Below are 27,971 nucleotides of genomic sequence, written 5' to 3'. Positions count from 1 at the left end.
ATGCTAGGGTTTCCAGGGCTGAGCCCATCTTTGCTGGCCACATACCCAGGTGACACCTCTCCACAGGTGAATCTACCTTTCCAGTCCACCCATCCAGCACTGCCTCCCTATATATGTCCAGTGTCCAGCTCCCACCTGGATCCCTGAGGAGGCCCCCAGTCCCTCTGCACCGGAGCTGGGCTCCCCTCTGAACTGCTGGTGGGTCCCTTCCAGTTGGCCAAGAACTGTGGGTCATGTGGGACCCTCTGCCTCTCCCTGTCCCTAATCTGCATTCCTTGACAGCACTGATTCCAGCCCCAAGGGACCCCACATGTGGGTTCCTGTCTGTATCACTTGTCTCTGAAACTAACCCAGTGGTCTCCCTTCACCACCCCAGGGAGAGCTTTCTAAAAGGCAAACCAAACATCACCCTAGCCAGGAAAACTCCACCTGGAGACAGCTCCGGCTCCCATACCTGTCCCACCTCCAGCCAGGAGGTGCCTGCCTGACCTTCTGGCAGGTTGCCTGCTGGGAGCTGCTCATGGAGGCCAGGCCTCTGCTGTGCAGCACCCCACTAGGAGTCCCCTCCTCCAACGGGTTCTGCATTCTCACCAGCTCAGGCCACACTCAGCATGCCTCCTCTGGGGACACCTGCTGCCAACGGGGGGGCTGCCCCTCCTCTGTCCACGGGACACAGCTCTTGCTCCCGCCCTCCTCCAGTGGCATCTGTTTGCACTGGCTGGCCTCAGGACCAGGTGGAGGGCTAGAAGGTCGGGCCTGGCACAGCCCAGGTCTAGCCCAGGCCCAGCAAACTGAGTCAGGAGACGCATGCTTCTGTGGGCCTCTTCTCCCCTTCCTGATGAGATCCTCCTCGCCAAGCCCCCCTGGGACCCCTGAACACTCTGTGGCTTCTGCCTGACCCCCAAGAGCTCAGGAGATAGCCTGGCTATGCTTTCAGAGTACTACCTAATGTGGGTACTTAACCGGCCACTGGGCCCTGGGACCCAGGGTTTAAATCGTCCAGGTACCTGCAGGGCATGCCCATCCTCTCCTCCAGCCCCCACCCCTGCCTGGCCAACAACTTGTGAGGGGGCCCTCCCAGACTGGCTGCTCTGCCTTGTGCCCCAGAAGCTTCCCAGCCCTCATGACGCCTGCACCTCATGCTGGGCCACACTGGGCCCACCGCACTTGCCTTTTTGGGTTCCATAGAAACGATGCTGCCCGTAGAGAACATTGCTGTTTCCATGGTGATCCAAGTGGCTCACGGGTAGGAAGGTGGATGCCAGACTCCCCGAAAACCTGGGGTACCCTGGAGCTAGAGAAGCAAAGAGACTGCTATAGAGGCAACCCCCAGCCCCCCGCCTGCACCCGCCTGGACCCCAGGGAGGGGAGAAGCCAGCGGGCAGCCCTGGAGCAACGCCCTGTGGAGCCGGCGTGCAGCCCGCGGTGGGAAATCAGCCCATCAATACATCACATTAGCTCTGACTCGACTAATGCCATCCCTCCGGTGTGGTGCAGCACAAATTGAATTGCTGATGGGCTTGGGAGAGGGGTGGGTGGAGAAGGGGCTTTGACTCTCTCCCAGCAGCACTCAGTATTTGGGAGCTTCCAGGCAGGGCAACAAAAGGCGATCTGGAGAGGCATCTTGGGAGCAGGGGGCGCAGCGGACCAGCACCCCACAGAGCGACCGGCAGAGGAGAGCCAGGCCAGACATGGCCTCCTGCTGGCACCTTCAACAGGCCCCTGGCGACGAGCAGACAGGCCCTGCCCAGCTGTGCTGTGCTGGTCTTGATGGCCCATGCCCTGGGCCTGTGCAGGTGGGTTGTGGCAGGTTTCCACCCTGCTGGAGGCCACAGGCGACTCCAGCCAACTCAGCTCTCTGCTGCTCCACTGGGCATGGCCTCCGGTGCTCTGAGAACCCCCTGCGCTGTCCCCAGAGATTCCAAGTCATGCCTGCAGGCCCCTCTCTGGCCCAAGGGGTCCATCCCTCGTGGTAGCCAGAGTTCTGAGGGGCTCCCCCTGTCCAGCACAGGAACATCAGCCACCCCCTGGAGCTAGCCCCACCCTCATGGCCCTGGGCCTTGGGACAGCTTTGGCCACCTGGGACACACATGCTCCCCACCCAAAGGATGAGGGCCCAGCCCGCAGGACAGACAGGACTGAGCACTGGCCTGGGAGGATCGCTCAGGCACCGGCACCCTGGCCTAGGCACTGCAGGGTGGGATGTCTGGTGGCTTCTCATGGCTGGTCCTTCCCCACCAGGCCCACAGGGGACAGAAGGACCCGGGCCCCCAGCTCTACCTGCCAGCCGCCAGCCAGCCCACCCTGCCTGCTGCTACTACCAGGGCAGGTCCTGGGATGTGGGGACCCAAGTCTCCTTCCCAGCCTGGCTCACACCCCATAGCCCGCTGTCTAGTTGTCCCTAGCCGGGCTCTGAAGCTGCTGGTTGTTAAGTGGAGGGTGGGGACTCCCCTGCCTGGGGTGGAGTGGGGCTGGATGTTTTCACAGCCTGGGGCTGCTCCTGGCTTTGTCAGGGTGGGGGGAGGAGGGTGGTAGGGCCTGGATGTGGGCCACAGGCTGGCTGGGGTGTCAGGGGGCAGGGCAGCCTGGAGACCACTTTAGCACCTGGGGCCCAGACGTGGCTCTCTGCAGGCGGAGGCTGAGGGACAGCTATGTGAGGCAGGACCCTTGAAGCATCACCTGGTGACAACTGGCCAGGCTGTCCCTCCCCCTCCCATTTACAGAGCCACGCAGCTGGGTTGGGCAGGGCAGGACTCTCCAATTCACTCCAAAGTGCCGGCTTCGAGCTGCTGCTCTGAACATTCTCCTGCAAGGAAAGCAGGCCCAGAGGAATTTCTCTAGGGGACCTCACTATCGTACCAAGAGCTTCTCGATGCTGTCTGACTTCTCAGCCCACCCTGGGCAGTGACAAGGGAGCAGGAATCCCCGGGGTTTCTCCGAGGAGCAGAGCAGCCACAGGGACAGGGAGGCGGCAGCCCGGGAGGGAAGGAAGGGGAGGTGGGTTCCAGGCGTGTGCTGAGAGGGCGCTGTGAGCCATGTGCCAGGGAGCCAGGCGCCGCGACCCTCTTAGGCATCATAAGGAAGCAACTGACAAGTCCCACAACAGACAGCATTGCTGGACCTCTTCACTGTTTCCCAAACTCCTTTTACGGTGGAACCCCTGTGTTGTTTCAGCGAGAGCCCTTTCAACAACGTGTGGGCCGCGCGTTCCACAGAACACACTCTGAGCAACACCTTTTCAGAAGTCCAGCCCTGCAGGGGCAGGTCCAGAACTACAGAACAGATTTCCAGGCCCGTGTCCGTCCCGACAGTGCTCACAGAGGGCCAGGGCTATTCGCCATGACCTGAGGCCGACCTGCCTGGAGACTGAAGTTGAAATGGAGGTGGGAGGCCAGTGTGGCCTCGGCCCTCCATCTCAGTGCCAAGGGACCTCTGTGGGTGCGTGGGGGGCAGAGCCAGGAGGTGGCCCGCTGCAGGCCTGAGGCCGGGTGGGTCAGCCTGTGGATAGTCCTCAGAACCCAGCTCGGAGATGAGGATGGATGAGGAATCTCAGGGGCATGGCTCACAGAGGGGTCAGAGATCAGATGGGTACACTCTGGGGTCCCTCGGGAACAAGGCCCCGACATCCATGGTGCCTCCCATTCCAAATGGGCAGCCCACACCCAGATCCCAGCGGGCCCCTCAGCAGTGGCAGGCCGCCACTCAGCCCCTGATGGTGCTGTCTGATGTTCTCTGGCTCAGTCAGTCCTGGGTGAGTCTGTGGAACTCTGTCCCCAAGAGATGCTCCATGCAAAACAAGGCCTGGGTCACACAAGCGCTAAGAATGCAGCCCCGCCCTGCCCTGCCCCCATTTGGAATCTCCAGAAGGGCACGAGCACTGTAAAAGCTCTGAGAAGTCCTGCGACACAGAAACGTGCTTGATGGGGCGAGGCTGCACCTACTGCTGAGGATTTGGGGAAGGTGCCTGCCACAGCCCTGGCCTGCGCCCTGCAGCGCCCGTCCCACTGAGGACACAGGCTGAGGCTGGCAGTCTGGCCACAGGCCTTGCTTGTGTGGGAGACACATCTGGAGCAGATGTTTACCAGATTAAACTCAGCTCCTGGAAGACCTGACGAGAGCTGAGAGGGGAGCCAGGAGCGAGCTGGGGGAGTGGGAGCGGCCGGGGCGGGGGGAGGCCTGGGGGCTGGTTAAGCCACCGCAGCTGTCCCCTTTAATCGGCTGCTGTTAAATGTTTTATAGGGCTTCATTTTGGTAAACAGAAGTCTGTAAATTCCTCCTTCCCAGACGCCGTTTCCCAGGCGCGGATCTCCCTGTGCCCCTCGGGAGGTCCGGGCCTCCTGCCCATCCGCTCTCTGGGGGAAGCCCGCGTTCTGCTGGCTGAGGAATGGGCTCCTTCCTGCCCGGCGCCCTCGGGGGGCAGTGGAGGGCGGCTGGCCATGCGGGCCAGGGAACGGGGGCAGGAATCTCCCAGGGGCCCCAAGCCCAGGGGCCCGCTGGCTTCCCCCATCTCTAGCCTGCCTGGGACCCCACCCTCTGCGGCCCTGGCAGGAAGGATCTGGGGGTGGGGGACAGAGAGAGAGGAAGGGGTGAAGAGGTACTCCCAGCCCAGCACTAGAAAGGCTGCTTTCATTTTCCCAACAAGACTGTACTCTCTGAATTGAAGAAGAAAATAAAAGATGACTTTTATGAATCAGAGCAGCTGTTCCAGCGCAGAAGCCAGGGCTGCTGTGCGGGGTTCAGGAGCCACCAACATCCTAGATCCGGCTGCAGATGAAGCATTGTGCCTGGGGTGGGGGGATCTGGGGGAGGGCTTAGGGGAGGGGGCAGAGGCCCCTGGCCTGGCCAGGGCAGGGTATGGCTGGGAGAGGACAGGACAGCAGAGGGCTACAGATGCCCGGGGCCGGCAAGGCCTGTGGGTGCTCATATGGGATCAGAGTCCTCAACCCCACACTCCTGCTAGAGGCCCCCGGACACGCCCTCCCCAGAGCCTCAGATCTCCTGAGGTTGGAGCTACTAGGATCACCCCAACTGATGAGGGATAGACTGGAGGCCATGCAAATGTCCCATGGAGTGGGGGGCCAGGATTCCGGGCCTACTGGGCCCCCGTGAAGCTGGGGGATTGGGCCTGGTGGGGGCAGCGGAGGTCTCCCTGAGGATGCCCCGCCTGCCCCACTGTGTGGTTGCAGGGAGACCCTGGGCCTTATCCTGTAAAGTGCCCACAAAGAATCTCAGCCTCTGAGGGTACAATAAGACCCCAGGCCTTTGCTGGCCTCGTCTGGAAGGTCAAGGGTCAAAGGTGGGAGGAAATGCACTGAGTGGGGCAGGAGAAAGAAGACAACAGCCGACTGGGGTGGAGGGTGTGCCCAGGGCAGGGTCTAAAGGACGGAGGGGACAGGAAGGCAGGTTGTGGGAAACAGGTGGCTAGGATAGGGCTGCCATGGGGTCAGGGGAGCCCCTTTTGCCTGCAGAGAAGGGCCCTGGCTGAAGGAGGGGCAGCCCCAGGGCACACAGGGGTCCTAGCATGGGCTTTTATGTCTCTGCTCACGCCAGGATCTCCAGACCTGCCCTCCTCTTGAGGCCACCTCAACCCTCCTGCGTTTGGCCGTAGCACATCTCCCAGCAACCCAAAGCACTGAGACCCACCCTCTCCAAGCCAGACCTGGAACCTTCCTCCTCTTGCCAAGTCTGGGGAGGTGATGGTGGCATCCCTCCCCCCAGCCCACCTTTCCAGGTCCCACTTCTGCTGGGGGGAGACTGGGAGCTGCTCCTGAGCTTTCAGGAGGCCGGACACAGTGGCATCTTCAGAGCCAGGTCTAGAGGGAAGGGATGCGTGGTCAGCTAACTGAAGGGCCAAGACTGCCTGGGGGGCAGGGAGCGTCCCATTACAGAGTCACTGGGGAGCCCTGCTGGAGGCCCACAGTGCGCAGGGTCTAGATGCCGCAGGCTCAGCAATGCCTAGGGGTGCTGAGGCACACTGCAAGCTTGTCTCCCGTCTCCCTGCCACTGGCCCCCACACCCCAGAGAACAAGGCCTTTTGCAACAGACATTCCCCCCTCAGTGTCCACCTTGACAAATGGCAGAGCTGCCTCCCTAGACGGGGATACTCGGGCACCTGTGTCAGCCCACACCCATCCCGAGGCTCCAACTGCTAGAAAGTTCTCCCCACGGTTGAGCCTCCAGCTGCCAATACCACTCCACGCTATGGCCTGGGGCTTCAGCCAGGGCGCAGCACCAGGGTCTGAGGGTGGCTCCACCACACGTGGTGGAGCTGTTGACCACGGGCGGGCAGGGAGCAAGGCTGCCCCGGCCTGGACCCTGCACTTGTTCACAGTCAGCCACACAGGCTGGGCTCTGAAGAACATGGGCTGACCGTGTCTGATGCCTGCTTATCCAGGAAGTGCAGATCCTCCAGGGCAGACCTGTCGCCCCCACCAGCTCCTGCCAACTCTGCCAGACTCCCCTTACTCAACCCCCAACGACCCCTATGGAGAGCTTCAAGGGGACCTGGCCTGGGCACATGGTCCCTGTTCCTTTCTTCCTTCCATGGCCGACCGGGTGCTGTGTTTCTGGTGTGACACTTCTCTCACTCAGGGTGTCTGTGGTTCCAGCTGCAGCACACAAGTCTATTAAATGACAGCAAACACCCGGAGTGCCGGTTCCGGAGGATTCTGAGACTGTTTCCACGCAGCACAAAAAGTGCTGCGATTGACTGGCACTGTCTGCCCTGGGTGCAGGAGGGCCCTGCTTCAGTGCCTGCCAAACACCCCTGCTGCATCCTCAGACCCCTTGCCCCAGGTGGTCAGACCCCAGGCCATCCAGGCTGTGTTTTCAGAGTGCAGCTCCCAGGACCGAGCAACCCATGTCCTGGGCTCTGGTTGTGGGGAGCAGCATGAGACCCCTTCTCAGGGCTGGAGTGCCCAACCCTGGGGCTCCCTGAGGTTTTGGAAGGAGAGACCCTCAGGGTGCACAGGGTTGGGGAGGGGTAGGGTCCAGAGCCTGCTGCAGGCCCTAAGCTGGGAAGGTGACAGGATCTTCAGAGCCTGGAGCCAGGAGCAACTGGGCATGATCCCCAAAACCTCCGCCGGCATTCCAGAGAGCATCTCTGACCGCCAGGGAGCTCGGTGCCAGGCTGCACCCCACCCTGCCACCTAGACCTTCCACTCCTCTCACCCCCTCCTCTAGTGGACTGTCATCAACACCTGAGGCTCATGGTGCTGGGGGCCAGGCTCAGGACCACGTGTTGCCCTCCTGCCTGACCCAGAGCCAGGGGCTGGCCCTGGGACCCCTGTTTGAGGGCCATCCGCAGCTGCAGGAACCAGGCCCTTTACCCGCCAAGCCCCCCACCTCCACAGCCCCCAAGCTCCCCGGGGCTCAGGTTCTACCACCTGGGACTCCCCAAGCGGCGTCTCACTGCACACGCTCTTGTGTGACTTCATCTGCTCGTTTGTCAGGTGTCCCCAAGCGCCCTCTCCCCGCGTAGGCCCCACGGTGATCAGGATGGGAGCCCTGCCCGCAGCAGTGACTGGCCATTGGCTGGCCAGCCTGTGGACAAGGAAAGAGATCCATAAAGGAAGTCATGGTGAGCTGCGGCTCAGACCATGAAGGAAAGCCCAGGGCATGAGGGCAAACCCCGGCAGGGACAAGAGGCTGAACCCTGATGCGAGGGCTGGACACACACAGCCACGGGACACTTCGAAGGGCGTTAGAGGCCTGGACAGCCAGACTCCCCTCCCCTGGTTAAGGGAAATTGCCCAGTGGGGGCCTGTCCAGTGCGGCAGCCCTGATCCCCATGTCAGGATCTAGGGGCTCGGGCCCCTCGCCCTATGCTGTCCCCCACTTCTCAGAGCAGCCAACTTGTCCTCACTGGTCCAACTCCTTCCCCTGGGCACAGGGGGAGAACAGCCAGTGTTCCTGTGGGGGGTAGGTGACAAGGCTATTTTAGCCACTGAGGAAACCGAGGCCCAGGAGGAAAAGGGACTGGGGACGAGTGGCCCCCAACAGTGCCTGTTCCGGAAGGACGGGCCTGGAGGAGTCACAGAGACTGTGAGGTCCCACAGAGGTGGGTGGACACTGGGAGGGGCCCCTGTGCCTCACACAGATGTGCTCCCAGCTCCACTTGCTCCCAGAAGCCAGGGTAGTCCTGAGGCCTCAGAGGGGACCAAGCAGGACAGAGGGGCAGCTGGGGGGACGTGGAAAGCTGTGGGGCTCAGAAGAGCAGGGTGCACTGGTGGCTCTTGTGCAGCCCTGCCCCCACCGGAACCCGGCCAGCTCTGGGTGCAGAAGTGGCTGAAGGGGTGGGTGTGGCTCTGACAGAGAGGCCAGCTAGGCGGACAGCCAGCCCCGGCACGTGTGCCTGCCGCCACCCGCGGCTTCCCTCCAGGTGGCAAGAGAAACCACGAGCAGCCCTGGCTGTAGGGGCTCCGCAGCCCCTGCCCTCCTCCTCGCCAGCTGAGCCCCCCAGGAACAGAGTCCCCTTTCATAGGCCCTGTGGGTGGTCCCAGCCAGGCAGCTGGGGTGGGGGGTAGGGACCAGCTCTCCCACAATAGGGCCAGCTGTGTTGTATCCCACCCCTGCTCTGACACACCCAGGACAGAGTGGCTGGACAGTGGCTCACCTCTGTCCTGAGCCAGTTCCGCAGCCCACTCCCATCCCTAGCCCCAGAAGCCCCCGCCGGCAGAACCCCTCGTCTTCAGTGAGCCTGGGAGGCCAGGAAGCCCAGGAGCTGCACAGACCCACTCTGCCCAAGGACAGATGTTCTGGGGCGGCTCCTGCAACTCCACTGTCTCCTCTGCACCCCCAGCTGTTCCACCAGCAAACAGGAAGCCCTGGCCTGCTCTAGCGGCTCCCTCGCAGATGGCGAGCTGGGGGCCCTGCGGCTGGCTGGGAGTCCGTGCCTGGAGTGGGGACACCTGGGCCTACCCCCACCTGGATGCCCTCTTGCCTGCCCCAACCCAGCCTCACTGCCCTTGACATGAGAAGACTCCCTGGGGCCTAGCCTGGGCAGGGAAGGTGTGCTGAGTGGGCTTTGCTGGGCACCGGCCCCTCTGCCCATCCCGAGGGCTGTGGGAGGAAGGGGGATGAGGGCGACAGCCAGACCTCCAAGTAGATAGCCCAGGCAGCCCACCATGCTGGTGGCCCCCATCCTCTGGCCGAGTCGCGTGCCCCCTGCCGCCCCACCGTCCCCAGCCCCCCTGAACACACACGGCAGAGAAACAGGCCCCGGCACGTGAGGAGCCAGCTGGCACCCAGTCAAAGTAGCAGCCAGGCATGGTGCCAGGGCCGCCAGCCAGCAGCCTGCCACCCGCTCCAGCCCCGCCTTCTGCAAGCTCACAGCGAGGCGGCCGTCACTGCGCAGCGTGTCGGGAGGAGGCTGAGGACAGGCAGAGGGCGGCGGGCAGGGGAATCCCTCCAGGAGGGGATCCCGGGGCGGGGCAGCTCAACTGAAGGCAGGGAAGGGGAGAGAGTAAAGGGGTAAACTGAGGCATGGCCTTGAGGGTGTATGTGGTCATAAGATCCCTGGGACAGACATTGTACTGCCCTCAGGTAGCACCTGGCAGGTTCAGGGGGCACTCTTCCACCCAGGACTGCTGTCCCTACACGCCCACCTCGGCCCCAGGTGGGCCCTGCGTTCTGAAGCCTAGGTGGGTCGCTAGATTCCCCATCCCACTTCCCCTGCCCTGCATCCACCTGTGCTCATGCACCATGCCAGCCCCCACCTGACTGGGCACTGGACAGTGGAAACTGCATCTCACAGCTGGCACGAGGAAGTGCCCAGTGGCGGGTGGACAGATGGCCATTGCCTGGATGCTGGTCTCAGAGAGAAGAACCTCCTTGGTGTGTCACAGCCAGGGCTGCTGTGGACAATGTGCCCCTCTTCCTGCTCAGGCCACCCCTGCCTCAAAAGAGCTTCCTCCTGGGATGCAGGCGGGTCAGGGCCTGGACTCCATCCCCCACCCCAACATATACACTGGGGTCCTGGCCTCCCACCCAGCCAGGTGGATTCCCCTGGGGCTGGGGCAGGAAGATGGAGCCCACAGACACCAGCCCCAGGCAAGGGGCTGAGGGCAGCTCCACCAAGGCAGCCGTTGGCACAAGGGGAAGTGGGTGGCTGGAGGCCGTTGTGGGTACTGTCTGTCTGCAGGCTGCCACCTACCCACATTCTGAGCAGCCCCCAGGGGGGCAGGATGGGGGGTGGGCTTCAGGGCAGGTGGCACTACCCACAAACCGCCCTCCTCGCAGGCAGGGTTCCCAAGGGTGGAATTGGGGGGGGGGGGTAGCAGGAATATACACTTCCTGACGCAGAACTTGGGGGATGGGCTGTGGCCACTCCTTTGCAAGGAGGGGAAACCAAGGCAGCCAGCCCGAGCATACCCATGCACCTGCGGCTGGGCCAGGGTGGGTCCTGCACGGCTCCCGTGGGCCTCCATGCAGCTGCTCCCCCACACTCGGCCACCCTCTTCCCTCCTTCCACAGACATCCTGGGAGCCAGATGCTACTGTGACCCAGAGTGTGTCCAGCAGACACAGAAGGCTGTGGGGTGAGTGGTGCCAGCGGGGCCCACCCACGGCCACCCAGGAAGCTTCCACCAGGCTGGGCTCCGAGAGGCTGCTGGGGTGTGGGGTGGGAAGGAGAGACACAGGTGAGTCTGGGTCAAGGACCCCGCTCTGCCCACTTGGCCCCGAGGGCGCGAGAGCTGCTCCTTATCGCCTGCCCAGCATGTGCACTCTGCACAGTGCCCGGAGCCCAGATTATTTTAACAACTGTCCCTCACTCGTCACCTGTCCTGTTTGGAAAACAGCCCCTTTCTTGTTGCACAAAGAGAGGTTTCTCTGGCTTCCAGCAGTGCCGGGCGCTAATCTCCCTGCCTGGAACATGGGCAGCGGTGCGCAGTGTGTGGGTCCGCAGCGCTCTGTAAACACGACGCCCGCCGCTCAGCACAGTCATTGAGTTACGGCAGCGCCGGGTGCCAGGAGCGGAGAGCCCTGTGTGCCCGCTGCCAACTGCAATTACCTCTCCGCGTGCCAGTCGCCCGGGGGTGGGGGGATGCTTAACCCTTCCCATGCCACGGGGGGCGGGGTTGCTGAGTGAGTTAAGTACCAGCAACCACGGGTCCAGGGACGTTGGGGCCCAGGGACACTGCAAAAGTCACAGCGCCAGGGTGCTGAGCAGAGGGGAGCTGGGCAGGGGTTGCCTGCCCCTGGGAAAGCCCAAGGGGAGCCCTGAGTCCTAGAAGGGCATCTAGGGGCCCTCCTGCCAGACACGCAGCCTGAAAATGACAAGTACTCATGAGGCACCTACTGTGTGACCAAGGCAACATCTCATGGGGAGGCTGATCGCTGGGAAGGGACGCTGTCCTAGGCCAGGCCCCAGGGTGGCAGCCTGTGCGTGCTGACAGCTCTCTCCTCCCTGCCCCTCCCGCCCAGCCGGCACATCTGGAGTCCACGCCTCCTCGAGTCTGGGGAGGTGGGCGCGCCCTGCACAGGGGGCAGCCCGCCCGGCCAGAGCAGCTGTGCTCCACATTTCCCCGCTGCCCGAGCCCCCGGCCTGCTCCCCTTCTCCTTCTCTGCCCATCTGGAGCACACATCTGGCCGGGACTACCGCCCAATGGGGCCGCCCCCTGTTTCCAACCAATTACCACCTCCCCCAGGGGCTTCCTCGGCAGGGAGGCAGCCCCTCGCCTCTTGCTGGGCGGGCCTCCAGCCATGCTCTCGCTGCAACCATGGGGAAGGCCCTGCCTCAGCGCTGGCCCTGGGTGCCAGCCAGTCACCCGGCCACCAGGGCACTGCTGGGGCCCAGGCCTCGACTTACCTTCGTGGGAGTGGGAGAACCAGATCTGGGAGGCAGCGGGGTGAGAGCTGCGGTAAGCCTGCTCAGAGGGAGAGGAGGCGGCCCCGCTGGGGTGCGTGGAGGTGGCCGAGCCCAGGCTGCTGGTGAGGAAACTGCCCATGAAAGAGGAGGCCGGGGAACTTCCCATCAGGCGGCTGCTGGCTGCGGACACAGGGGCGAGAGTGAGTCTGGGCGCAGGTCCGTGGGCAGCTCAGGACAGGGCATAGCCCTCTCCGTGGATGGAGCGCAGGCCCCTGAATCCCCCCAGGGCCTTTGTCTTCAAGAAGACAATGGCAGGAGAAGCTGCCCACATGGGCCCCTGACAGTCACTCAGGGTCCTGATCTCCCTGTGCCTCAGGTGCCCTGACATTGATGCCCTCCTGCTATTGCCAAATCCAAGAATGACACCTTTGCCACCACCACTACCAATGACTATGCCAGCTTCCACCACCACCAATGACCACACCACTGCCACCACCAATGACCACGCCTCCTGACACCATCACCACCAATGACTATGCCAGCCCCCACTACCACCAATGACCATGCCACCACCACCACCAAGCAGGTGTGGGTGCTGTGCCAAATAACCCCATGGGAACAAACCACCCTGTGGTGAGTGCTTCCTGTGCAGGCAGAGCACCCCGGCTCTCCCAGGCCATGGTGCTGGGCAGCCACAAGCCCTCTCAGACTCAGTGGACTTGCCGGCATGCTTTGTCCACCCTCCTGCAAAGGCCAGGCAATGCACCTGGGGCCAGGGTGGCAGGGCCCCCGCAGCAGGCCCATGTAAGCTCTGTGGGGCAGGGCAGGGCAGCACTGGGAGGGTGGCCCTCCTCCAAGGTGAGGTCTTCCTCCTCCTCTCCAGCTCCAGTTAACTGAGTCGTCAGACTGGGGTGCACCAGCCCCAGGTAAGCAGGAGGAAAAACCAGCCAGAAGGAAGACTGGAAGACAGGCGGGAGAGGGGCACAGGGCTAGGGATGCTGCCCCGTCAGTCTGCTCTCCGTCCCCGCAGGCACACATCAAGCTGCAGACAGCGGTCATCTCAGGTCAGGTGGCAATGGTGAGAGGCTTCCTGGGCCTGGCTAGCACACTCGGCATTCCCCAGGTGGCCTGGGAGTGTGGTGACAGTTGCAGGCAGTGGGTGGCCTCCACAGCTTGCCCACCCAGCTCCCCCTGCCCACCTGTATCCTCCTCTCATGCCCACCGGCAGGCTGACCCCCTCTGCCCATCCAGTGGCCAAGTACAGGCCAAGTGAGCCTCCTGGGTTGCCGTGAATGCCAGTGCTCGCACACACAGGACACAGGCACACACAGGATGTTCCACACATGGTGGCCCCCCACTCAGTGGGTGGCCTGGGGCTGTGTGGTTTGGCCCCCACCCTGGCAGGGTGCCCTGACACCTTGTCACTTCTGTCCCATGGGCAGCGAGCCTGGCCTAGGACCATCCCAGGGACCTAGGGGGCTGCTGCCCCATTGGGCTGAGAGGGGTTGCGAGGCTGAGTGCAGAGACAGGCAGGGGTGGCGCTACAGGCCCAGCCGAAGGTGAATCAGGGCAGCTGCCCCCCCGCCCAGGAGGCAGGAGATTTACAAATTTGTGATGCCTCATGCAGCCTGGCCAGGCCCTGGGAGCTTCCCAGACAGGGGGTGACTCAGCAGAGAGGCGGCCAGGCTGGGGAGCCAGGGAGAGGGAGGGGCTGTCCCAGCGGGGACCCTGGCAGCACCACGCAGAGCCAGGGCAGTTCCCAGCCCTGGGCCTAGTGGCGCAGTGAACAGGGCACACACGGGCCCAGGGGCAGGGTCTACAAGCGCTGGCCAGGGCGTGGGCTGTGAGCTGGCCCCTGTGGTGGGTGGAGCAGAAGAGCAGGCTGTCAGGCTGCAGGGAGAGCTCAGTGGGCCCAGGGCAGGGGCAAAGGTGCCCAGGAGCCAGGGACTTCCCGAACCGCAGGGCTGAGACGGCCATGGGCCCCAGCCAGACCACAGGCGTGGCCAGCTAGGGGAGGGGACTCTGGGCTGAGAAGGGAAGTGTTGGGGACCCTTGGGGGCATGCCTGTGGGGTGAGCTGGAAGCTTTCTGCTGCCCCGCCCTGGCCCACCCCACGTCCCCTAGGCCTTCCCGCCCCCGCACCCTCCCAGGGAAGTCCCGCCTGCTGGTTCCTCCCAGGGATGGTGGGAAGCAACCGAGTCCAAAAGTCGGGTCTGGAGAAAGGGTTTCTGCAGGATCTTGGCCTGAGAACCCCACACCCTGAGCTCTCCCACACCACAGGCAGGCGGGGGCGGCAGGACAGAGCTCAGCAACCCACAGGGCCCTCCGGTCCTCGGAAACTCGCCTATCTCCAGACTCGGGGACCCTCCACGGGTGCTTCCTTCCTTATAGCTGGTTTCTTTGAGCCTGTTAAGAGACCCTTGGCCCAGAGTCTAGGAAATAAAGGGGGTCCCAGCCCAGCCCCTCGCTGCCAGCCTCACAGGCAGCTGGCGGGGCCTCCAACGTCCTGCCTGTGCCCGGCCTCAGGCCGGGCCATACACTGAGGCATCTGCTCCACTCCTTCCCCTTTCATGCTGCAAACTGAAGAACTGGTGCTGTGCTCCTACCACACAACCATGTCTTTATGTACTAAATGCAATAGATTCAAGCCACCAGGCACAGTGAGGAAGGACATAGGAGCCGGGTGAGACCCCACTGCCGCGAGATCACAGCCACGAACGATTTGGAGACCACCTTCTGGGCAGAGATGCTCACAGCCTTGTCCGTCATCACATGGAATGGTACACTGCAGCCCAGTTCCATGAAGGGGTGTCCTTGGTACTGAGTCCACCGCGAGAGACCCTGATGTCTCCTGCATGGGGACATAGATGGCCTCCCCCTTCTAGAAATCCTGGCGCAAGGTGGCAGCTGCTGTTTGGAGTCCCCATTGCCCGGCCAGAAGGCCAGTCCCCGAGGAAGGCACTGGGCAGACCCCGCCTCACACCTGGCCCCACACACGGAGGGGGGCGGTCTGTGATCCTTACTCTAGGGGGTGAGTTTATCCCCCGTCTTGGGCATGGCTAGAAACTTGGAAGCAGATCCTGCAAGCCCTGCCACCTGAGGGGCAGTGACCCCCGTGGGGGTGGGGGAGGGGACTGCTGACTCCCTGAGGCCCTCCCCCACCCCACCAGGCCCCTGAGAAGCCTGGGAAACTCTGGGAAAGAGCATCCATGTTCCTACTGTCACTTCCACCTCCAAGGAGCCTGGCAATGGCATTGTGCCCAGCCAAGAAGGCCGTGGGCAAACCTGGCTGCCACCTGCCCAGCCCCCACCTGCCGACCAGTAGCCAACCCCAGACAGGGCCTGTGCAGTGGCTGCCTGGGAGCCGAGTGCAGCCTGTGCCCTGGCCAGGGCCAGAGCTACGTGGCCAAGTCCAGCCGGGAACTGGGCTGAAGGTTCTTTCCTCTTGGCAAAGTCCTTGCCTACTGAGTGCTGTGGTTACTGGCCAGGGAGGGGACGTGGACGGGGCATGCAGTGAGGAAGGCTGGAGGGGCTCTTGACCTGGGTCCCCTAAGAAGCCAACTGCACTGGCACCTCCCCTGCCAGGGGCTCTGTAAACCATGCTACTTAATGCCACCGTGACCCCAGGTTGGGGGCTGCCATAGGACTGATAAGGGAACGGGGCATGATAAACCCTAATCATGACTCAGGGCCCAACAGCCCCAAGTGCCCAGGAAGGGGTTTGAACGAGGCCTGTCCACTCCAAAGGCTGCCCTTGTCCCCACCAGTGTGCATGGTCAAGGTGGCCTGGCCCCACCACGGAACCTGCCCAGGTCCACTCCCTCGGGTTTCCCATCAGCTCTTGTCACAGGGACTCGGTACATGTTCAGGGTTTTCCTGGGAAAAGAAACTGAAGGCTGTACAAGGTGTCAGTGTGGCACAAGGCAGGCTATTCTGTGTCATACACTGGCCCCCAATCAGCCGGTCCCACTGCCCAGTTGGCCCAGGCCAGGGTTTGCAGCTCTGGATACAGGGCGCCTCTGGCCGCAGCTCTGCCCAGGACACTGTGGAAGCCTGGCCCAGGTGCCTGGCTGGCGCAGAAAACCACTCCAGAAACCAGCGTGCTGGAGGCCAGCTGACACCCCCCCACCAACGGCCTGGCTCCTCAGGCGCAGCCCCTGTCCCTGGGAGGCTGGTCTGTTCCCACACCCCAAGGCACGGCCGACCTGGGCCAGGAGACAGGCTGTCCCTGGACCCTGGCTGCTCCCAGGCCACCCAGCAGCAGAAGGGCTGGGAGACCAGTGGGTCAGAGCTGGGCTGGAACCCCAGACACCCCGGGAATCACTCGTGACCACTGAGCCCAGCCCACCCAGAGAGAGGGCCACTGTGTGGAGTGGCTGGCACACAGTTGGAGGCAGCAAGCTGTTCTGGCCATGGCAGAGGTGGGAACCAGGCCTTCCTCCGGTCAACCTGTTTGCCAGGCCAACTTGCTGTGGCCAAGATGGTCAACAGACGCTGGGCAGCCCCGAGTGAGGGCCGCTGGGGATGCTTGGGCCCAGGAGCCCAGCTGCTCCCAGGAGCTTCCGGTCCAGGGGTCCTTGATAACTGTCCCTCCCTACTGGTGTGCTCGGCAGCAATACTGGCAGCCCCCCTGCCAAGAGTCCCCCGAAGACCCCGCACACAGAGGCCGGGCCTAGGTGACTGGATGACCAGGCGCCCCATGCCTGCCCACCCAACTCTCCTGCCAGGCCTCCACGGGGGCCTGGCCGTCTCAGCATCGTGACACCAGACAAGGACAGAGGGGACAGTAGGGACGGTCGGAGGGTCTCCATGAGCCAGGAGGAGTGGGAGCTCCGGGCTGCGGCGGGACGAGCATTTGTTTTGAGTTAAGTGAGCCATGGGGACAGTGCCCTCCTTTTCTGGAACTGGGAAGTGGATTGTAAGAAAAAAAGGCCTCCCTGAGACGGCGGCGGCTCCTGAGAAGCAAGTCCCTTCCCAGGCTCTCAGCGCTCCTGCTGCTTCCGGAAGCCCAGCTGACGGCTGCTGGCACGGCCCCCTCCGGCTCCACGTTTGGCGGCCGTCCTGTCCTGTCCTGTCCCGCTTCCCTTGGTGCCGCCGCCCGGCCCCTGCAGGCCCGCCCAGGAGCAGGGATGCCTGGCTCCCCTGGGGCTGTCCCTTGGCCTCCTGAGACTGGAGTAATGGGTGGCCCCAGGCGCCCCTCCCACGCCGAGGCAGGCCCGGAGGGGGCTGAGCAGGCGAGAGGAGGCGGCGGCAGGAGGATCAACAGCCGCCACGGCCCTGCCCCGCATTCCTGTCATTCCAGGGGAGGGGAGGGCAGGCTGGCGGCCGGCCACGCAGGCTTTCCCGCGTGGATGCTGGGGAGGAAAGGCTTCAGTCCAGCCTGCTTGGAGGCAGCGGGTGGCATCTGACCATGTGGCTGCCTGGGAAAAGGAGTGGGGGGCAGAGATGGGGACACCAGGCCCCGGTGTGAGGGGCCGCTCTGGGACTCCTGGCCCCCACCAGGAGACTGGAAGCTGCCATGGCAGGGGCCTTGGTGGCCAAGCCACATGCTGCCCTGGCATGCACATGTCCGTGGGTGTGCATGCACATGTCCGTGGTGCGTGTGTACGTGGGTCTGAGCAGGCATGTGTTCGCCGGTTTCATTCCCAGACACAACCCAGCCATGCTTCCCCTGGGACCCACCAGCAGCCCCAGAGAGACGGCACGGGGGTGTGTGCACTTGTGAGCATGGGCACAGACAGGAGGGGTCGTGCGTGTGCACTCTGGTGCGTGTCTGGGTGTGTGTGTGCAGCTATGAGTGTGCACACAGCTCTGGCTCGGCTGCATGCCTGGGGCTGTGGGCATGAATGCCTTGGTGGACTCTGCTCTTGGGCACAGGGGCCACATGGGCTGGGCGGGTCCTGAAGAAACTGCTTCCTGGGAATCAGGCCTCCACCAGATTGTCCTTCTCTGGCCTGGACCCCGGCAAAGGCTCCTGCCCTTTGGTTGTGCCTGAGGTGGCTGGGGAGGAGGCAACAGGCCAGCTGGGTCCTGCCCACCCACTTCTTCACCCTGGGTAGGGGCACATCAGGCATGCTCCTGGTGGAAGGGGAACCCCATTCTCTAGTGTCAAGTCTGCGCTGAACTATGGCTCCAAGACCCCTGGCCCCGCTGCCTGGGAGCCAGCCCCTCCCAGCCCAGCTGTTCAGCTCTGAATGGCCTCTTCCAGGGAAGACCTGAAAGTGGCCTCTGGGAGTCCTGTGGATTCAGGGGGGCAGCTAGCAGGCCACACAGCTGGGCCTTCCTCAGACTTGTCACAAAGCCCTCTCTAATATCAGATCCCCTGAGCAGGGCCGGCCTTGCCAGGTGGCACCCTTCTGGTCCGACAAATCATGAACCCATTGCCACCAGATGTCAGTCTGTCCAGCGTTGCTCACTCTGTATCTTGCTGGACACAGGGCTCACCCTGCCACCCCTTCTGCTGCCGGGGCCCTGGAAGTGTCTGAGAGCCCCACGTGGCTACCAGACCACTCCACCCACCGTCCACAGGTCTCTGAAGGTGGCCGGACAAGAGGAGGAGGCTGGGACAGTCACAGGCAGAGAGGAATAGCAGACAAGAGACGGAGACAGGAGGCAGGAGGGAAGGGACCGGAACCACGGTGGGGGGAGGAAGAATGAGGGTGGGGGGGCGAAGACTGCAAAGCAGCCGGCGACCCTGCTCAGTCCACTCCCAGGATGTGGGGGCACCCTGGGGGAGGGACGCCTGCCCAGAAACATAAACACGTCACCTGGGAAGCCCCTTGGCTGGCCCAGGCGAACCTTCCAGAAACCCCACTGGCCCAAGTGCAGCATCTCTCAGGCCGTAATAGGAAAACTCTGTGGTTGCTGAGCTACCTGACCCAGCAAACGTGGAAACGGCTGAGAGGGATGGGTCCAACCACCGATAGCCCAGAACTAATAAAAGAAAAGGAAAATCGGATATAAGTCTGGTTCTTATTAAAACGGTAAATTTAGCCCTTTGGTGGGGGTGGGGTGGCCAGCGCTCTCCACTGGGGCCGCCCTCGGTCTCCCTCCACCTCCCAGAGTTCTAGGCCAAGTGTGACTCAGAGTGGCCCGTGGGTGGCGGGCGGGGCCCCAGCCTGCTCCTGCTCTGTTCTCCTGGTCTTCGCACCTTCTCCCAGGGCTCTCGCTCCTCTCCCTGGTGGTCAGGCAGGCGGCCAGGACCTCCTCCAGCCCCCCAGGACATGCCTGAGGCTGGAGGGTGGGCGGCTGGGGCGTGGGAAGGTGACGAGCCAGTCAGTGCCACCCCTCAGCCAAGGCAAGAGCCTCCCTCCCCCCACCCCTGTCTTGGAATAAGCCAACTGCAAGGAGAAGGACACGTGGGTATAGATGTCAGGAGGCACACGTGTGGCCACACAGATACCACAGCCTGCTAGTGCCTTCGGAGAAGGGGAGGCCATGTGGGCAGGGCTAGAGGAGTCGGGGGGCGTCTGCCCTGTGCTCCCACATCCTGTCCCCCACGCTGACCCTGGACATGCCCTCGTCTCAGCTGTGGGCAGGGAGAGGACAAAGCAAAGCCGGACAGGGACACAGGGCCCCACCTGTCTATGCCAGCCACAGCATGGACCCCAACGGAACTGGGTCCACAGGAAACTCTAGTGCTTCCTGGCTGCGTGTCTGTGGGTGGCGACTTCGCCCTGCTAGCTGGCTCTTCCCCATCTGCCAAGGGGACCCGCCACAGCACCTGCTTCGAGTGGGATCTTCCTCCTCCCACGCTGGGCCCACAAGGCAACGTCAGCTGCCCAGGGCAGAGGCTCCAGGGCTAGGGTGAAAGGGGACAAAGGCAGGTGCAGGCGGGGGACAGCTGTCTGTGATGGTTCTGTGGGTGGTCACAACCCCCAGCCCCAGGGAGCACAATCAGCTCCTTTTCTGCTAGTCCTTGCCTCCACCCGGAGGCCACCGGGCACCGGCCCCAGAGCAGCGGGCAACTTTATTGTAGCTCCTCCAGCCTGGGCTTCCTTACTCATCACCCAGCCCTGCCGGCTGCAGAGGCAGTTTCCTGGGCACTCAGGGTTGGACTAACCTTGACCCCTTGCTCGCCAGCCAGCCTCCTAAGTCCCTTTGCTCTATGTGCAGGACTCCCCACTGGCCGGGGCAGGCAGTGTTGGTGTAGCAGGCACCAGTCTCGTGCAGATGACAGCCTCAAGTCATGCCCCACATCAAGCCACAAGGTCTGGGGGCTAGGCTGGCTTGGGGAACATGGAGGCAGTTAAGGACCCGTCCTCCAGGCTCAGACTCACCTGGGCACCAGGCACTCAGGCAGGAGAGATATTGGTCTGTATCACAAACAGAGTTGTGCAGGCAGGACAGGCAGCAGGGACAGCTGTGCATGCTGTTGCCATCGTTTCTGGCCACAGGGATGGCTCCCATGTTGCACTGGGGGACCTCCACCTGGCCACCATCGGACTCAGGCCAGCTCCTGCTCCCTCAGGCCTGAGAAGGATCAGGCTCCAAGGCCAGATGGAGCTGCCTTGGGCCGTGGCATCCTGGAAAGGGCCTGGGAGGGTGCTTGGATGCACTCTGGGTCCCTGCTGCTGGTGCCACCTTTCTGTCCTCATTTCCCAGCCAAGTGTTTCAGGTACAGCTTGGCTCCTGCCACGCTGGGCCTCACTCAGTGCTGCCCTTCCAGGGAGAACGCATGGCCCTTCCTTCCCAAATGCTATTCCTCAAGGCTTAGTTCACATCCAGTCTCCTCCAAAAAGCCCAACCTGGCCCCTTTCACAACGAAGGTCCCCTCCCTGGAATTCCCCACCACTGGGGAGTCTCCACTTAGCACCCACCTGAGCCTCTCAGAGCCAAGCTGCGCACGGTATGGTGCCATGTGTGGGGTTTGGGCTAACCCAGGTCCAAGGAGCTCAACCCTGTGGATGGACAGGAAGAGCCAGGAAGGTGCAGGTGGACTTGGGTGCTCCAGAGAGCGTGGGCTCCGGGCAGGGTGCTGGGCCTGTGGTCTGGGCAGTGGCCCCTCTGTTGCCCTCCCTGCTCAGAAGCCCCCAGCCTTGGGCATTTTCACACTTGGGGGCCTCGAGGGGCAGAGCCCGAGGCACAAGGTACAGCGTGGGAGGCCCCGTGATGAGTGCGGAGCGGGCAGGACAGGCTCTGGGTGGTGGCTGCAGGGACGTGCCAGGCAGGGACAGGGAGCCAGAGAGAGTGCAGGGGCCCAACCAACTCCACGTGCAGTGGGGGGTTCTGCTGGGACTGCCATGACACGCCCGCCCTTTCCGGGGGCTCGGGAGTCCTGCAGATGTAAGGCTGAGGATGACCGCAGGGACATCCGTCTGTCCTGCCCCAAACAGGAATGCGGCAGCCAGGCAGCACCTCCTGCACTTGGGTCCTGCGGTTCTCCGGCAGCTGGCACCACTATCGCAAGCCACCCACTCCCTTCCGGACACACTGACACAGTATTTCATCTCCGAAGATGTTTCAAGAGTACAAGTAGAAAAAAACCTCAATTTTCCCAGGTAAAAATATGGTGTTTCTTGGAACTCTCCAGCTGAGCAGGGCTAAGAAGGAAGTTTCTGATGCAGGGAACACCACACCCCACTGCCCCAGGGCACCCAGGATGAGGGCAGGAGGGGCCATCCAGGATAGGGCCTGAGCTGAGCCAGCCTTGGGGGCTTGGGGACCCCAGCAAGAGACTCAGAGAGAGAGAAGACCCCAATGAGGTCTGGCAGCTCCCGCAGGTGCCCAGGCACTGCCCTCTGCTGCCACCGGCCCTTGGCCGCCTGGACCTGCTCATCAGCTAAAGCTGGTCCCCTTGGGCCACTCACCCTTCGGCCCCCATTGTGTCATGTTCTGGGAAAAAAAGGCTGTTAGCTGGGTGTGGGGAACAAGGGTCCAAGGCACTCCTGGGCAAGAGGCCTGAGACTCTGTGCTAGGGCAGCCCGGGGCTGCACAAAGTCCCCAAAGGGCACCCCTGCCAGCTTTGGAGGGTCTGTAGACCTGTGGCTGATCCCCACACCTGAGGGGCCCGGTGTCTGTCCTGGAGCCTGGAGTGTCCCTGTGGGCCCAAGGCACCTGCTGACCCACACAGGCAGGTAGCTGGCGCAGGAACAACAGGAGAAAGTGCTGCCCCGACCAGAGGGCACAACTGCCCCGTCACCCAAGCTCAGAGCAGGCCTGAGCTGCATCCAGAGAACAAAATTCTAGCCCAGAGTATTCATTAGGCAAACAGTCACTGAGCGTCCGCGATGCTCCATGGTCACCCACGCTCACCCTGTGCCCAGCCTGGAATCTGAGGAAGCCACAGGCGGCCCAAGCATCCTGCCCTCTGACACTGGCCCTTACATCTCGTGCAGCCCACGCCAACCTCGAGGCTGTTTCAGGGTCAGCTGGCTCCTCCCCCCATAGGTGGTCAGACGATGCTGCATCTACCTAGACAGCAGTGCCCTGGCCAGGGTGGGGGGACAGTCCACATGTGTCTGGGGCCTCTGCTGTGGAGGGGACAGCCCAGAACAGAGTCGCCAGTGCACAGTGACAATGGGATTTGGAAGAGGAGGGGGAGGAAGAGTTGGGGGAGGACAGGTAGGGTCAGCCTGGACATGGGGAGGGGCCATAGTGGACATGGAGGGGACAGAGACTGAGAAGGAGAAAGATGTAGTCAGGGCAGGAAGGAGGCCGAGGGTGTGAGGGACAAGAGGGACACACCCCTGCAGGACGGGGGGCCCAGGCTAAGGGTGGCAGTTATAGCCACAGAAGGGGTCGAGGTCGAGATGGACTCTGGGGAGGGGGCTGCTATGACTGTGATGGGCAGCCTCTGAGAAGGTCCCTGATGACACCTGACCTCTGGTATTCACCCCTTTGTGTAATCCCTTCCGCTTGAGTGTGGGTGGGACACACGCTTGTTTCTATGAGTGGCACGTGGCAAAAGTGATGGGCCACCACCTCCACAGGGAGGTTACAAAAAGACTGTGGCTTCTGTCTCTCTCCCCCTCACACGCTCTAAGCGAAGTGGCTGCCACGCTGTGAGCTGCCCTAGGAGAGGGGCCCCCGTGGGGGACTGAGGCCTCCAGCTACAAGGGCCCAAGGAGGCCTGCAACAGCCAGGGGTGGACGTGGCAGGGGAGCCCCCACAGTTGAGCCCTAGAGACACTGTGCCCCAAATTCGTGACCCACAGAAGCTGAAAGATGAGAAACGTGTGTTGTCTTCTGCTGCGGAGGTTTGGGATGACGTGGCACATAGCGACAGCTAACCTACACACAGAAGACAGGGACCGAGCAGAGGGGCTGCAGCGGTTACAGTGGAGCTCGGAGCAGAGAAGGAACCTTCTGGAAGATAAAAAGAGGGCCTGGAGGGGGAGTCAACCACTCAAGAGACAGATCTGCTTCTGCAGAAAAGTCAGAGATCGGGACTGGTGGGCGAGGTCTCCCCGACCCCTGCCGCAGCAGCAAGTCACAATTGTCAATTTGTCAATTCAGTCTTAGACTACCCTCCCTTCTGCACCTGTCCCCCCCTACGGCCTCTGCACTTAGTTTTGGATTCTGCTAAATATTTACTGGCAAATCTGCAATGGGTCATGAAGGAGGGCGCGGCCTCTCATATAGTTTCCTAATATTCTTTGGTTTTATCTGTATTCACACACATTAAGGGCTTTTTAAGGGTTAGCCTAAAGATACGTTACAATTTAATCTAGATTTAATTTTAATATTAATTTAAGATAAATTAAAAGCTTATTTTTAGGATACCCAAAGGGATGCAAAGAGTCTCAAAAATGGGATTGGCTTCCAAGTACACTGCCCACAAGGCGACCTGCTGGTCTTGGGTCACCATGGCACACAGTGGGACCAGCCAGCGGGGGCCACTGCCCACTGTGCAGACCTGGCGTGTCCTGGGGGTCCCTGGCACAGAGCGACGAGGGGCTGCGGGGACAAAGGAGTCTGCCAACACCCCTACCGGGGGGTCACCCACCGAAGCCTAGAGTGGGCACCCTGCTCCTGCCCTCACCCGGGTCCCAGGTCCACTTCCAGCCTGCCACGGTCCCTGTGTGGAGAGACCAAGATGACAATGTTGGCCGTGTCACGCTAAGTGCAAATGCTTCCCACACAGGGCTGCCCTGGGCACAGAGACAAGGACAGAGAGCGCTAAGCTGGATGGAAGAATGACCAGCACCTGGAGGGTTGGGGCAGGGGCGGCCGAGGGGCCTTGTCAGAAAGGACCCTGCTGAGACGTGCAGGCTGGGGGTGGAGGGTCTGCAAGGCCAGGACCCAGGGACACAGGGTGGCAGGGCTGGGACCACCCAAAGCTCTGGGGACAATGGTCGGGCCTCACTGGGACTGACAGGGCAGAGGGGGAGGGAGCTGCCAGGAAGAGCCTGAAGTCTGGGGTGCCTGGCAGGGGTTACACATCCCAAACCCACCACCACCTGGCCTCCCTGCACCCTCCCCACGGCAGCCAGCAGCCCAGCGGCTGTGTGGGTTAGGTCATCAGACAGCCACAGGCTCTGCGGTACTGGCTGTGGAGGCCTCTCGAGGAATAAAGGAAGGAGGCAGAGAGGGAGACCTGGCAGGCTGTCCCTTGACTTCAAAGGCCACGCCTCCCCCACTTGGTCAGGCTCCTCCAGGTGAGCAGTTGAGGACAGAGCCAGCCATGGGTGGGTGACCCTTCCCATCCACAGGGCACTGGGTCCTCCCTGGGGTCTCCCCAGCCCACCTGTCCTCCCTGAGGCTCACTCCCAACTACCTGGACTGACCACAGGTCTGGACCCTGCTACCTGTCTGGGGTCAGGGTTTGGGGGCTGCAGAAAAGGGGAGCAAGGCAGGACGCTGGCCAGGGAGCTGCTCAGCTCAGGCCCTGCAGGACACACCCATGCTGAATATGGGCCCTCATCCTGGAGCAGGAGCAGAGACCGGCGCACGCAGGAAGTGTCCATACTGGGGAGGGCTGGGGGCCGAGGCCAAGGCAGGAGTGAGCCCAGGAGAGACGCGTGTGCCTACCCTAGATGTGAGGTGCACTGGTTCTCCAGTGCGGATTACAGCCCCAGTCCTCCAGAGGCTCTTTGTGCTCACACAGACCAAAGATGAAAGAGAAATTCTTTCCAAGGAACTCACCCCAGGGGGCTCTGAGGCCACCAACCCCTGTGCACAGAGTGTTTGTCTGCAGGCTGTACCCACCCCGGATGCAAGAGGGAACCCAGGTTTGGTTTACAGTCCTTCCCCACCCCAGGCAGAGAGCCTTCCTTGAGTCTGGGGGGACAGGAAAGCAGCCCCTGCCCCTCCTGCCCTGGGTCCTGCCTCAGGCCATCTGTCTCCCTTGGGCCATCCCCACCTCTGCTGCTGGAAGGCTCCTGTGGTCCCCGTGCCAGCAGCCTGGGCAGTCCGTGAAGAGCTCCCAGCACCCTGGGCTCCGTCTAGCGGTCCAGAGCTTCCCCACTGCACTGCCCTGGGCTCCAGGACCTGTAGGCCAATCCCCACCCTGACCCAGAGCCTCAGAGCAGGGATGCACTGAAATCCCCAGCGTATCAAGAGGGCAAGCCTCCACTGTCACACCCAGGCCCCCGCAGGCTCCCACACAAGCGGAGGGGTCTGGGGTTGCTGGACTCCAGTGCTGGGGTGTAGGGGCTGAAGGCCTGAGTTTCCTAGTTCTGGGGCCAGACTAAGACTGCAAGGCTGCAGAACCCCAAGATAAACACCAAGCAGAGGGGTTGGGGGACTGCCATGATCAAGGCGGGCCTAGAGGCGGTCTCCCTGCCTGCCCCAGGGTGGCAGCCCCTCCTGGAAGCCTGGGGGACAACAGCTTCCTTCCAGGCCTCTGGACCCTGCTGGGGTGGTGGTGTGTTCAGGCTGCCTGTGTGCATCCAGCCAGCTCCTGAGGCTCTGGGGACCAGCTCTCAGGTGATGCGGGAGGCCAGTAGTGCCCACAAGGGGAGGGCACCAGAGCCAGGACTGCGTCCCCAAGTCCCACTCGACTCAACAGCTGGGCACAGGCAGTAGCCTATTTTAGAGGTGGGAGACCAAGGCTCGGGAAGGGGACGCCGCCTGCCTAGTCCCAGCACTCAAGGGGGCAGAGCAGGAGGCCCCATCTTGTGCCCACAGGCCCACACTCACTCCAGGCCAGGCCAGCCACGCCTACAGGAACACAAGAGCAGGCAGGGAGCTCCCCGGGCCCAGGCCTAGAAGCAGAGCCATGCAGCGTGTGGGGCCCGAGGTGGTGGCGCAGTGGCCTGGCGGCATAAATCTCCAGTGCACGGCCTACCCCCTCGCTGGCACTGCCTGGCCTGCCCAGGAGGTGCACACAAAGGCAGCCTGTGGATGGAGATGTCACCGTGGCAGGCGAGGGGCTGCCTCGCGCCCGGCCTTCTCCCTGTGCCGTGTCACTCCCTAGGCCCTGATTTTCTTCCGCTGGCTGACAGTGCAGCAGGTGCACAGGCCCCTCACCCGGCCTGACATGCATGCCCCACGGCCATGTGAGAGGGGAGGGGAACAGCTCTCTCCCAGAGTCCGTCCTCACCTGCCAGAGCCCTGTGACTCAGGGAGCTGCTGGCTCTTGCTCCCGATCACAGGTGCCCCAGCCCACACGGAACCCCACGTGGATGGTCAGGGGCCGCCTCATAGCCTGTGCTGGGAGCCGTGAGACAGACAGGAAGTGGCCCCCACCCCGGGCCCAGCCCCAGCCCCTCCAGTTCCCCCCTTCACAGCTGTTGATGGGGCGGCGGAGAGGGGCAGTGTCCCTCCAGAGGTGACAGGTCCTCTCCTGGGCCCTGGGCCCCACCCACTGGCCGCCTCCCTCCGCTCACACAGCAGGCCAACCTGAGGCAACTCAGCGCCACGGCTCCTGATTCACCCGCTCCACCCCCTGCTCAGATCTCCAGCCACCACGTGTGACACTGAAAAGAAGGGGATGGCTCATGCTGCCAGTCTGTTAGCTCTGACACCTTTCATAGTGTAGCACACGCAGCCTTGGAAGCCACTGCAGATAACTAAAGATGCTTCTGAAAGGCGAGAAGATGCTGACCTGGCCCCTGGGGAAGATGGCCACACAGGTGGGGACCTCCACAGGGTGTCACCAGCATGAGCGTCCCCACATCATGGGTGGGTACATGGGGGGAGGCACCTTGATTTTTAATGAAGAGCTCAGAGATGGGTGAATTCAGACCTGGGCTGTGTCTCTTGAGGCCCGATGGTTTCTCTCTCCTCTTTTCCACTGGCGGGGGGAGTCGTAGGAAACAGCTCTCTTCACACCCACATGTGTGTGCACACGCCCCCCAAGTGTGGGCAGGCACACACGGCCACCCACCGGCCTCACTGGAGGCCACGGGAGAGAGGAGAGGGGACCGTGAGCAGAAGCAAGGGCAGGGGAGAGGACCGGGTCAGGGTTGGGGCCTGGGTGGAGCTGCCGTGCTCCATCTGGGCTGACAGCACAATTCCTCAGGGGTTCTGAAGGGGTGTGACACCAGGAGTCCCGGGCCTGGTGGGTCAGAACATCTGGGGTGGGGTGCAGGCACTGGTGGCATCAGAAGCTGCCCAGGTGCACAGGCCGGCTGGGGGTGGCCCTGGGAGGGGCAGGCAGGGTGAGCAGAGGGATGTCTGGGGGCAGCTGAGAGGTGGGGCACGGGGGGCGTGCGGTGGCTCAGTGTTTGGCAACCTTCAGCCGCAACAGAATGAAAACGGCTGTGGGTGTAGGGAGTGGCCGGCGACAGAGCCGACCGGAGGTGCGAGGGCTGGGAGCTGGCCGTGAGGAGGCCCTGAGGAAAGGAAATCCGGGCCACGTGCTGCAGGCACAGGATGGGGCAGGCACAGGCAGGGGTGGGGAGCTGACCCGCAGCCGCCCAAGGAGCGGAGGCTGGGAATGTCCATCTACATGCCAAGAGGAGCTTGGATGAGGACAAGGCTGGATGAGGAGCGTGGATGAGAGTTCAGCTGGAGCCGAGGACAGGCTTCACCGTGACACAGGACCAGGGGGAGGAAGGGGCCTGGAAGGAGCCCAGAGAGGCGGGGCTGGCCCCGCAGTGCCAAGCCCATGCATGGGGAGGCCCAGGTCCTGCCAGGGACATGGATGGTGGCTGCGGACCTGGGGCTCCACTGCACCCCGCAGGGATGGAGCAAGCGGCCAAGAAGTGGAGAGGGACGGACCCACGCTCCTGACACAGGCAGGCGGCGCTCCGGGGGCTGCTGGGATGTGATCCTTGGA

At 62.9% G+C, this 27,971-nt stretch overlaps 1 protein-coding gene across 1 annotated transcript in view; it reads right to left on the bottom strand.

The window, feature by feature from the left end:
* BAHCC1 (BAH domain and coiled-coil containing 1) overlaps nucleotides 1-27,971 on the bottom strand; it is a 59,734-nt gene that overhangs the window by 24,263 nt on the left and 7,500 nt on the right. The window contains exons 2-3 of the mRNA XM_063081000.1: nucleotides 11,809-11,988; nucleotides 1,172-1,294 (exon numbers count right to left, since the gene is read on the bottom strand). Coding sequence (XP_062937070.1) covers nucleotides 1,172-1,294; nucleotides 11,809-11,988 — 303 coding nt within the window. The remainder of the gene's footprint in view (nucleotides 1-1,171; nucleotides 1,295-11,808; nucleotides 11,989-27,971) is intronic.

The sequence above is a fragment of the Cynocephalus volans genome, chromosome 16 (assembly GCF_027409185.1).
Source record: "Cynocephalus volans isolate mCynVol1 chromosome 16, mCynVol1.pri, whole genome shotgun sequence".
Classification (NCBI taxonomy): domain Eukaryota; kingdom Metazoa; phylum Chordata; class Mammalia; order Dermoptera; family Cynocephalidae; genus Cynocephalus; species Cynocephalus volans.
This window is presented reverse-complemented; position numbering and strand designations above follow the sequence as displayed.